General features: G+C 46.3%; 1 protein-coding gene across 1 annotated transcript in view; it reads left to right on the top strand.

Moving 5' to 3' along the window:
* The window catches only part of ncanb (neurocan b), a 102,904-nt gene extending 91,454 nt beyond the window's left edge, over positions 1-11,450 (top strand). Inside the window, exons 14-15 of the mRNA XM_088622352.1 lie at positions 210-392; positions 2,711-11,450. Of these exons, the coding sequence (XP_088478478.1) occupies positions 210-392; positions 2,711-2,829 (302 nt within the window). The 3' untranslated portion in view covers positions 2,830-11,450. The remainder of the gene's footprint in view (positions 1-209; positions 393-2,710) is intronic.
* The last annotated feature ends 713 nt before the right edge of the window (positions 11,451-12,163 follow it).

Genomic DNA, 12,163 nt, shown 5'->3' with positions numbered 1-12,163 from the left:
ACGTTGTTTCTTCTCTCTGCTCTTTACTGTGCAGCGAGCCTTTACGTGCTCTTTCTGTGCGCAGTGGGGTGCAGTCACTGTCAGGGTCACGCCAGTACGTGGTGCCCGTCAGTTGAAGGCGCCCGCCTTCCTTATGTTTTTCGTGCACAGTCGGCATCTTTTCGAGAGCCCAGCTTGACCGCAATGTCCGTCTGTCTGTCCCCTGGCAGTGCTGTGCGGAGCCCCGCCCACCGTGGAGAACGCCTTCCTGATCGGCCGGAAGCGGACGCACTACGACATCCACTCGGTGGTGCGGTACCAGTGCGCCGACGGCTTCCTGCAGCGCCACGTCCCCACCGCCAGGTGCCGCAGCAACGGGAGGTGGGACCACCCCAAGATCATCTGCACAAAGCGTGAGTCAGCGCCGTCGTCCCCTACCGAGCTCCACGCATCCCATCCGTCCAGTCATCCAGTCCAGGGTCATGCGGGGAGCTGGAGCCTATCCCAGCAAGCAACGGGAGCAAGGCGGGGTACACCCTGGACGGGACACCAGTCCATCACAGGGCACACACAGACACACACACTCGCACCAGGGCCAGTTTTCCCGTTGGAGATTTTTTTTCATCGGACCGGACGCTACTGACCCTGTGTGTCATTCAGAGTTTGATCGGATTATTTTTCCTTGATCCTGCGGCTGCGTGCCCAAGATCGGGGACGCAGTGCTTTCCTTACCAAGGACGATTCCTGGCACGAAGACGATCGTGTTGACGAGGAGGGAGCCTATCCAGAACAGCCCCACGCCGCGGTACGGCTGCCTGTGGGGCAACAGTCACAGAGTCACTTCAGTGAACTGTCACACACGTTGTCCTGGGTTAGACAGCTGCCCTTGTTAGCTCAAAGGCAGCCCTCGTTCTGTGTGTGTGACAAACGCTTTCACGCCACTTTCTTCACCAGCAGTAAAAAACATTGCGCATCCATTTTCTAACCTCTTCTTCCAGTACAGGGTCATGAGGGAGCTGGAGCCTATCCCAGGATGCAATGGGCACAAGGCAGGGTACCCCCGGGTCAGGACGCCAGTCCATCGCAGGGCACACATAGACACACACTCACACAGAAGCCAATTAACCTACCAGTATGTCTCTGGTTTGTGGGAGGAAACCAGAGCACCTGGTGGAAACCCATACGAACCCAGGGAGAGCATGCAAACTCCACACGGACAGCATCAACTCAGGGCCCCAGCCCTGCAAGGCAGCAATTCTAATCACTACTCAACCATACTGGCCCATGGTTCAATATTTCCCAGTCTTGGATCACATGGAAGAAAATAACATTCAGCCAGTATCAGCAAGAGACATGATTTTGCTGACATGTGTGAGACCTGCTACTGCTGCTACTATCAGTGTTGTTTCTGCCACTACTGCTGCTTCGAGTAACGTTCGTGATGAGGGAAACAACAAAGTAGAGCAAGCAGAAGCGATTCATTTTTACCTTTTGTCTACGTAAGTCCCATTTGCCTTAGGTGTGCACGGTTTCCTCTCCCAATGCTATGTCTTCCACTGTGTGAATACACCTCTCAGCACATCCCCTGCTCACTTTGAATGATTCTCATTGTGATTGAAGGTACCGAGCACAGCAAAGTGACACATCAAACATAAGGCCTGTGTCTATAGCACGGGCAGCTACTCGAATAGTCATACAAACTTCAAGTTTGTATCCCCCCCGCCCCCCGGTTTGAATATCTAAAGCTCAGAATGTGATTTCCCATGAATCGGCACTCTTTGTGCTTGGGGTCAATACCAGACTCCCCAGCGTTATGAAACATTGCATTTAAATTCTTACAGCCCTTCCTTGTGTGAGAGTGTGTCAGCAGTACTGTCAGACCTGGGGGCTGACAGTCAATCTGGACAAGACCAGAGTCATGGTCTTCTAGAAGAAAGCCAGACCACAGGGAAACCAGCACCACTTCACACTGAACAACAACACATTGGAGCACACAATCCAGCTACACCTACCATGATCTGACTATCAGCTCATCTGGGAGTTTTGACCTGGCAGCGAAGGTACTGAGGGAGAAGTGCCAGGCTTTTTTTTGTTTTAATAATTAATAATAATTGCTTACACTTATATAGCGCTTTTCTGGACACTCCACTCAAAGCGCTTTACAGGTAATGGTGACTCCCCTCCACCACCACCAATGTGCAGCATCCACCTGGTTTTTGGGGTTTTGATAACGAAGTCATTTGTAAATATCTGCTGCGCTGTCGTAAGTTTTGTTTTGTTTTTTTAAGGCCTGAGCCTGGCCCGAGCCCGACCCGAGTCAGGCCTGAGCCTGGCCCGAGCCCGACCTGAGTTTGTTCCGAGTCTGGCCCGAGCCCGACCTGAGTTTGTTCCGAGCCTGGCCCGAGCCCGGCCCAAGCCCGACCTGAGTTTGTTCCGAGTCTGGCCCGAGCCCGACCTGAGTTTGTTCCGAGCCTGGCCCGGCCCGAGCCCGACCTGAGTTTGTTCCGAGCCTGGCCCGAGCCCGGCCCAAGCCCGACCTGAGTTTGTTCCGAGTCTGGCCCGAGCCCGACCTGAGTTTGTTCCGAGCCTGGCCCGGCCCGAGCCCGACCTGAGTTTGTTCCGAGCCTGGCCCGAGCCCGACACGAGCCTGGCGCAGGAGCTTATCAGTGGACTGACCGGCTGTGTATGTCTCTCTCTCCTCCACCCCCCCCCCCCCCCCCCGGGCCTGCAGCGCGGAGAGGCCACCGTTCCCGGCGCCACCACCACAAGTCCCGGCGAGAGCGCAGGAAGCACAGGAAGCACGCGGCCGGGGGGCACCGGGCCGGGGAGGAGAGCCGCGGCCACTTCTGAAGCAGAGCTGCCGCCACACTCGCCAGACTCAGCAGCCCCTCCCACCGCCACCCGGCAACCGGCTCTCTCCTCCCCCCAGACGAGGCTGCTGGGACTGAGGGAGCCTCGTACTCGACACTGAGGCTCGGGTGACCCTCGCTGGGCCACACTGAGAGACAATAACATACCTGATCCCCCCTCCTCTCGGGCCCTCACTCTCTTTCTTTCTCCCTTCTCCCCATAACTATACGTACCCCCTCCCCACCCCCCCCACCCCCATTATGGGATTTCTGTATTTTATCTTGTGTGTTCAAACCCCCCCCCACCTTCCCCCAAAACTGCAAATTGTTTCAGATTTTCTAATATGTTTCACTGTTTACCTTTTTTCTTGTGTTGCTCTTGTTCGTTTGCTTTGGGGTTTTGATAACGAAGTCATTTGTAAATATCTGCTGCGCTGTCGTAAGTGTTGTGTGAAAATCGCCACGGTGGTGGAGTACACAGTTTTGTTTGAACCTCCAGTCAAGCGTAACGTTTTCAGAAAAATGTTACGTTCAGTTTTAAAAAATGTTCCTTTTAACTAGGTCCTCTTCTTATTTGAACAATATTTATTTGGGTACGGTGGCGTCCACATGCCTTTGCTGAATAACTACTGATAATTTCACAATGGTGTCCGAAGCTGGAAGCCTTATTCATGAATGTGATGAATGAGCATATAGATTTTCACTTTCCTGGGCCGACACTGGAAGCACGGGCTTTTATTTCTAGAAGGAGGCAGATCAAATATGGGAAGAACTTTCAACGGGGCTATGGGATTTTAGGATTGTGTCGTGCAAAAGCTGGGAGATGGGCATCCATGTCAACACATGGAGGCCAGGGTAGGAGTCAGTGGAGACTCTGCTGGGTGCTTTCCCATTAACCGCTCTTGTGTGCTATGGAATCCATTTCCAAAAAGTTCGATTTCCTTGTTCTCAGTTTTTTTCCTACAAACAAGAGGTTTCCTCCCCCCTACACAGTCCTGCGGTATTTTCTTCGGAATGGCATGCTCCGTAATGTGTCTCCTTCCACTGATAGTTCGAAAACCTTTCTTTTTTTTTCTGCTGAGAGTTTAACCCTCTTGCAGGTTTGAGAGGCGGCGCGGAAAATATTACAACTTTAGTTCAGCATCTCCGACCCTGTTCCAATTTTCTTTCCTTCACACAAATCTAGACTCAAAGCAGACACCTTACCTCTTATTTTGAGACACTCGCGTCCTTTCTCCGACCCCGTTTCCCCTCAGCTATTGGCCTTTTTTATCCGAAGCCAAGGGCAACGTCCTGCTACCCACCCTGGAGCCAGAGCCTTGTCGGTTTCTGTCAGCAAGACAAAAGCTCTTTGGATCCTTGGCGTCTGCTGTGTGGAAACTCTCGCACTACATCAAAACTGAAGATGACAAGCTATTTGCAGAAGCCTTTGGGTGCTGCACTGCGTTTTATAACAGGCAGTCGAGCTCTATGTCTTAAGGAAAGGAGTCTATAAATAAGACAGAGCACTGTACACAGGCAAGACTTTTCTAGATGCCAGGGCTTCAAGCATTTCCCTGCGATGATATATTGTCTGGAAATAATTCATCTGGCATCTGAGGGAGAGAGAGAAATAAACAATCGGTGATTTTGAGCAAATTCATTTCCAGGGTAGATGGCGAGAGTGCGGGTGCTGTTGGGGTAGACTGGTGTTTAGCAGGCTGCTTGTGAGAATGACCTCATCAGTGGAGATGGAGATTAATGGTAATGGAAGACAAACAGTGCGATGTGATGTATTGAAAGTAATCCTGGTGCATACAGAATCCGGAGAGAAAGTTGGTCCTGCAGGCTGTATTAGGATTAACGCGTCTGCATTGCCTCATGTCTCCTTCAGCAGAAGCAGTCTGTGTGCCGGCTCTTTTTTTTCAGACTGGCTAAGAAAACGAGCAGTGCAGCTTGCAGCTCTTATCTCCCTGCCTGGTGTGTAAAGAGATTACAGCCCCCCCAAACCCATCCACCGCTGTCTCTCTTTAATGGCAGACTTTATCCACCTTGTGAATGGCAAGGACATGTAAAAAAGAGAAACAGAATGATATCAGTACAAGCCATCTTTTTTTTTGCTTAAGCATGGTTAATTAATGAATAGAGGTTATCATTCCAGCCCTTGTCAGTCATCAGACACCCATAGGTTTAGTGTTACAGAGACGGATCTGTGCTTTGAAGTGAGCTCTGTGCACTTCTGTTGAATATTGCAGTTATCTAGTCCGATATGTGGAACAGAGCACAGGCTCTGTGCAGGCAATCTTTGATGCAACGGTTTGCTCTCTGTGGACCAGAGATGATGAAAGCAAAATCTGGTAGATTGTCCATGTGCGCCAGCACTGTATTTTGGGGGTGTGTAGGGATACGCTCGTTCGTTTTAATAAAGCTGGACAGTGTGTGTAACTAATACATGTTCAATTACGTGTAGTGCCTAAAACATAGTATAATATGGTCACAGAAATAGTTTGAGAGACCTTAGGTGTACCTGCGCTTAGTGCTCAGAACCAGAACATACAGTAACCTGTTGTTGCCTGAGCCAAGATTGAAAGGTGTTTGTCCTCTGTGCTTAGGCCAGCATCAAGTGCTGTGCTTGGTGAAGAAGCAAACTCACTCCATCATGCTGGGAGTCCAGCCAGTGTGCAGCAGGTCTGCTGGCCTACCGCTCTATGTCGCACACGGGAAGCCTGCGTTCATTATGGCTGGAAGGGGACTGGCCCAGATGTCATGGCCTTGATGGGTGTTTGAACCGTTTGCAGCCAGGAACCCGCTGATCAGACAGTGAAATAAGAAAGCGTTCCAGTCGTGACCAATGCAAAGGTCAGCTCCTTCCCTGGCAGTGTGGTCATGGAAACATAGCAGTGCTCAAGACGGGCCAGGCAGGGCACAGACATGGTCAGCACGGCTCTTCACAAACCCCCTGTTTGACTGCGACAGCACCCCTGATGACCCTCAGTGCAGAAGAGGCTGACCAGGACAGAAGCTTATAGGCCTCTCGTAATGCACTCCAGCTGTTGTCCTTTTAAAAGTAAGAGAACTATTCAACACCCGCTCATCTGTTTTCAATAACTGCTTAATCCAATACAGTCATGGCGATCCAGAGCAGTGGGGGTAAGGCAGATTACATCCTGAGATGATTCACCAGGCAACATTTAAATTTCATTTTTGCATAATGCAACCTTCTGCTGATTGTGCTCTTGGGTCGAAATAGAATTTCAGAATACCTGCCAGAGAGCGGGGTACACTGCGTGGTGTCAGGGCGCAGTGGGTACTTCATAGATTTCCACGGGTGTCTTTCCAGGTCCCCATCTCTTAAAATGAGCAGAAGGAGGTGTGGGGGGATTCTTTGTGTTTGCTCTTGTCGTTATGGTGCTATTTGGTGCTGGTGTGCTACAGTTTGTTTCAACAGAATGCTTATCTGTCTTTTTAGGGTTAGTTGACTCCAATTTTTCCTTGAAATTCAAGGACTGGACGTTTTTGAATAAGGATACGTTTGCCATTCCTTTATTTGTTAGCCTCACTTACCCATGATACAGGAATGCTTGTCTATGGTTCACTGCACAGTTTTGACTGGTAACCAGTGCCCCACTCCCAGTCCTGTATAAGAGGCTGGCATCTTGCCCAGTGATCTTTTGCAGCCAGGTTTTAATTGACAGACTTTTCACAAATTTAGACACTCTGAGGGCGATTCGTTTGGAGAGAAAGAGCCAAGCAGCTGATGAAGTGGCTGCTAATTGCGAACCTTAATTACATGAATGAGGATCTAAACGCAGTAGGCACAGTGCCCTCTGGGGTCACCAATGACTGTCATCCGGCGTGCCTAGAGGCACAGTATTTGAAGTCAGCTGATGCTCAAGATCAGGCAGGGTCAGGCTTCCTTTTACAGATCATGTTTATCCTGTCTGATCTAGCAGTAAAACAAACAAAACTCTAAATCGTTATTTCTGCAAAATAAATTTGATTGCACTGCAGTGTTTTTGGATTTTGGAGTTCATTAGGTACAAAGTACTTCACAGTACAAACTGCATACTGTGTACGAGAGCTTTTATTTAATAGGGCAAATGAAACAGAGTCTGTTTCAGCAGCTTTTTGACACTACTGGGGCATTTACATCTATTGAAACAAGTGTGAACAAGGTATGGAAAACAGCCATACTGGCCCTCGTTGAACTTGCGTTCTGTCTAGTAAGGTAGTAGCAGTAAGACATGATATTCATTTAATGATGGAATGAGTGTTACGTTATATGCAGTCCTGACTGCAACTCTTCCTTTTTGACTTGATGTGTACAGTACTCCTGTTAAGTACTAACTGGATGTAAAAACCTTCTGAATTGAAAAAAGAAAGTTTAAATAGAGAAAGTGTAGTAGGTCAAAAATCCGAGTTGAAGGGATTAATATAACAGCCCTGTTCATCCTTCAGTCCTACTGGCGGTGGATTGTTCTAAGTGCAGCTTTTAATATTTAGTCTCTGTCTTGCCACCCTGATTCTGAAACCCCTTTCTTCATAGTCTGCCCTCATTTTGATAAATTCATTCTACCATGATTATCCTGCCGCTAAGTCAATACAGCTTCCTATCCACATAACAAGGAGCTTTTTATCGTAGCTGCAGCTCGGCTTGGGGTATAAGCCCTGCTTCCAAAGCCAGCTGAGAGTTGCAAAGCCGTCTTGAGATACTGGGATGTGACACCAGCATGAACAACCCCACCTCCCAGTAAGGCGCCCCGGTCGCTCTGCTGAGGAACACAAATCTACTGTTGTGTTTCAGGCACTGCCAGTTTCTCCCGGCTAATCCTGTCTTAGTATTAGGCTCTGCACCATCACAAAACAAATTGGCCTTAGCAATTATGGTGCTTGAAAATACAGTACAGCCTCAAATTTGACAAATTTTGAAATGACCTCTAATGGTTTTACAATAACCCTTATGCCCTTATTTCAAGGTCAATGCCTCAGTTTCAAATTGAAAATAACTCAGGTAAATGTGTTCCTGCAGTATCTGGAACACAGTCAAGTATAATGCCATGCGCTGACAGTAAATTAATGTCAACTACAGTGCGTGTGCTAACTGTGAGACAGCAGAATTATTAACCGTAATCAATATTGTACCCTTGGCAACATGGGTAACAGTAGCTGCCCATGAACCCATGTCTCTTTAGTCATTCTATCCAAAGTCATTATAAAACCTGTCTTTCAGCTGCCTGCTGGAATGGAGCTATTACAGTAGATGCTACGCTTTATGCTCTGTACCTTTAACCCACTAAAAAGCTTTGGATTCACATTGTGTCTTATTCATAGCAACTGTAAACCCACCTGCACACTGCATTTTACATTAACAGTGTGATGCTCAGTGGTTTCGTCTGCCAGTCAGACTGCTCAGTCAGCCAGAATTTTGAACTCTGGAATGAATACAACCAAAAATACTCTCTGATATCATTCCCATTGTCCTCCTATTCCTTCAAGTAATAATGTCAGTGGTGCCCACACCACCAAATGACTCCTGACCTCACTGTGCTACTGTACATGCTCATTTAAATTTCACATTCTTTCACTTTTCTGGCAGACATTGAAGAAACACGGACTGTCATCTTGAGACCTTTCCAACAGTTGTAAATGATCATTTCCTTACAGGACAAACAAAAACCAGACATTAGACTCTGGACATACAGTATTTCTACTTAATGTGATCTACATATCTTGTGTAGTTTTCTGAAGAGCCTTGAAAACCTTGAAATGTGTGTGTTATTTAGACACCCTTTTCCATATTCATAAAACTGTTTTTTTTTAAATGGGGAAAAACTAGCTCCTAATTTCAAGTACTGTACCACAATAGGAGATCCTTGCGTTTGAGGTCTGACATGTTTTGACACCACACAACTTCATTGTCTCGTGTTTTTAATTGTAAAATTAAAACTGGAATAGATTTATGATACAGTATGGAAATGGTGGAAAAGATTTTATGAATATTGCTCCCTAGGTATTAATATCGATGTTCTTGTGAATTAAGTTGCTAATACTGCATTATAAGCTTTACAAAAAAAAGGGGGAAAAAAAGTATTAAAATCCCTTCTTCGCCCAGTGATGATATTGTGTATGCAGAAAACAAGCATGCCCTCCTGTTGGTGTGTTGCTTGAAGGTGAGAGTTTGAAACCATGTGCTTTCATCTCGGGGTCTCAGCAGAGCCTCGGTTTGTGTCAGTGCATCTTACACCAGAGTTGTGTCCCAGTTACTGCAGAACCACCCTTCTGCTACGCTAAACCTAATCCCCAGTGCCCCATACCCTGCAGCCTTCCTAGAGTTGCAGTTGTACCTGTAACAGTGTTCTGAAGAACTCAAATCACTTGACCACTTGGGACACTTGGTAGTGTGTCTTAAAGTGAACCTTGTGCAGTTACAGTCTAAACTATTTGTGAGTGGGAGGGTGGAGTTTTATATAAGTTCTGCGGCAGGATGCATTGGGAACACTGAGTAGACTCCTAGGGGGTATTCATTTTTACTCATTAAGTGCACAGTTGGTCCAATTCAGTGCTCAGCTGACTGATTGGCCCTTGTAAAGACGACATAACAACAGGATCTTAACTGAGACAGCCCAATATGCATCACGTAATAGCAGAAGAGTCTAAAATGTCTCTTGTGAAACTGAAAATAATCTTATCTTGGTTCATAAACTAAGCTAAAACAAAATGAGAAAACCTTATGTTTCCCCAAATATTCAAAGCTGATTAATTTGCAGTGTGTCGGGCTCCATCTCACAGCATTCTGGTCAGATCTGGGACACTTGTGGTGGGACTAGCTGGTCCCCAGAGGCGTTTTCTTACACCTGTCAGGCAAGTGCAATGAACGCTGATGTTTCCAGAAGCATGAGTCTCTTTGTGCTGTAAGATGCTCCTTCTGTTTAAGAACTGATGGGAATCGAGGCAGCATGAGGCTGGGGAGAGGGGAGTTTCACGTGAGGCTTTTATAATGCTCTTTACCGGGAGTAAATCATTTGATCAAAATAAGTAATGCTCTTCTTTTTTTAAGGATGCATGAAAAAGGCTTGTGATTTTCAAGACTGAGCTTGAACACAAATTGCACTCTGTGGCGTGCTGCGGATTCAAGGTTTATTGATCGGTGCGGAAAAATATTGATAGGCCATTGAACACAGGTAGCTGTGGAACACCAGCTGAGAGGACGGTGATCGGGAAGGCAAAGGAACTTTAAAGTGGATTCATCTGGAAAGCAAGAGTTAATTTATAAGCCAGTGGGATGTTAGGTCACTTGCATAAATTAGGAGTTGCCTTCAGTTTGATGTCCTCTTAAATCCATTGAAGCAGCAGCTTCTTAGGACTCTGTGGCTTCTGTTATCGTACTGATAGGATCAGACACTTGAGGTCTTGTAGGCTTGTCTCAGTTGAATTTGTGTGCAGTGTTTCGATAGTTGTGATTCCTGGCTCTCTCCTAAGGCGAGGGGTTTACTTGTCCTGTGTTGCTCATTGTATCAGATCAGATGACACTCAGCGTACCATCAGTTCAGCTTATCACGCATGAGAAATGATGCCTCTCTTATCCATGTCTTTGGGTCGTAAGCTGAAAACACAGTGGGGCACAGCTGAGCTTCTAACTCAAAGAAATATTGGTGATCCTCCAAATACCACTGCGTGAGAGCCTGTGAAATCTTGAATGTTTTTCAAAAGGCCGTTCATTCTAAGAGTTTGTAAACATAAAATTGTACTATGTTTATTGAATCTGTTTAATCATATTGTTCATTCACTCGGTTTGTTATGGAAAATAGAGAAAAATAAAATTCCAAAGCTAATAGTTAGATTTATCTTGAACTGTAAGTTTACCTGAGCTCTCGTCTGTCATTCTTGTAGATAAAATTCTTTCCTGTTGCGGATCGCTGCATGCGAGGACAGACTCTTTCACTGATTCTTTTGTTAGTGTACAGTTCTGGGACAGTTTGCATATAAGTGAAAAAGTCATGTCAAAGAGTGGTTTCAGGTGTCAACATAATATGAGCTACTGTATAGCTGTCAGATAAAGTGGCCAGATGGCTGCATTAAAATGTTTTGTGTGAGAGACATATTAGCCTACATTTCTGCAGGTAAGATAACTTTCCTTTTCATATTCAGTGATTTCAAATACTAGTTATGTAAAAAAATAAAATAAAGTTGATCTGTTTCAAGGTGTTGTGCCCTTTGAGTATCGTGCCCATCCCTGCCTTAATAGAGGTGGAATTTCTGGGTTAAAGGACATCAGCACTGAAGTGAACAAAAAAAATGTTTAGAAAACTAGAATATAAAAATGTGTGTGGGAGGTGTTTTTGTAGACTCTGTGTAACTCCAGTTCAGCTGCAGAGACAATGTTCTCTTTTCAATCATTTTGCAATAACCAAGGAAATGAGAAGTCAGAAGTCATGTGGTCAAGAGTGTTGGTGTGGACTGATGGATTATTCCTTCCTTTCCTCTTTTCTGTGTTTTTTATTTATTTTTTCCTCATCTTCAGTGTCAGCTACTCTTCCGTGTTGACATTCTGCAGTGTGCTGTGAAACTCTAGTGTTTGAACATTGTGCATCTCTGTACTGCTTTACTCAATTTTAATAAAATCCTTTTTTCTAAAAAAAAAAATCAGCGTCTAAAGTTTGAGAGATTTCTCCCAGTTGTGTTGTGGGGTTTTGTGGGATGGACGGTGGGAGAGTTCCACATAATGGGAACAAATATAAAAGGTAAAATGACTAAGGTAGCAACCCTTAATGCAGCACAGAGAAGATACTGGCTCCCTGACTGGCATGCAAGGAGAGGGCTCGGCTCTGACGACCTCCGCCTGCTGGGGCCTAGTCAGGAAAAGATGTGTGACGCAGAATAGGGAATCGGCACTAGGAAGGATTAAAGTAAATGGTTTCACAAGGTACATGCTAGTGGAAAAGCTTCCTTCCATGATAAAAAACAAATCTGCTTTTACATTAATTGAATTAATTAGCCTGTTGGGTGTTTTACACATGCAGTAGAATGTTTGTAGAATGTATCGGACACAATGTGTCGCCCAACGCAATGGGCTGAAACACACAGGCTGCTGTTCTCTTCCCCTATGTTTGCCAAGCTGGAGACGGCGGCGTGGTGTGGTGGAGCAGAATTTGCCTCGACTGCGTCTCAGGGCCGGTCACAACGATTTTCTTTGTCATCCATGCCCTGGCGGGTCGCCCCATGTGGAAACAGCCCTGAACTTGCGCCTGCCACTCAGATGGCACCTCCCAGACTCCCTGATGGATTGAACTAGCATCTTCAAACTGTTCTGGGGGGGGCTCACAGTTTTTAAAGTAGCTTCCAGCATTTCTCTCTCA

The sequence above is a fragment of the Lepisosteus platostomus genome, chromosome 27, assembly GCF_059453375.1.
Source record: "Lepisosteus platostomus isolate fLepPlt1 chromosome 27, fLepPlt1.hap1, whole genome shotgun sequence".
Classification (NCBI taxonomy): domain Eukaryota; kingdom Metazoa; phylum Chordata; class Actinopteri; order Semionotiformes; family Lepisosteidae; genus Lepisosteus; species Lepisosteus platostomus.
This window is presented reverse-complemented; position numbering and strand designations above follow the sequence as displayed.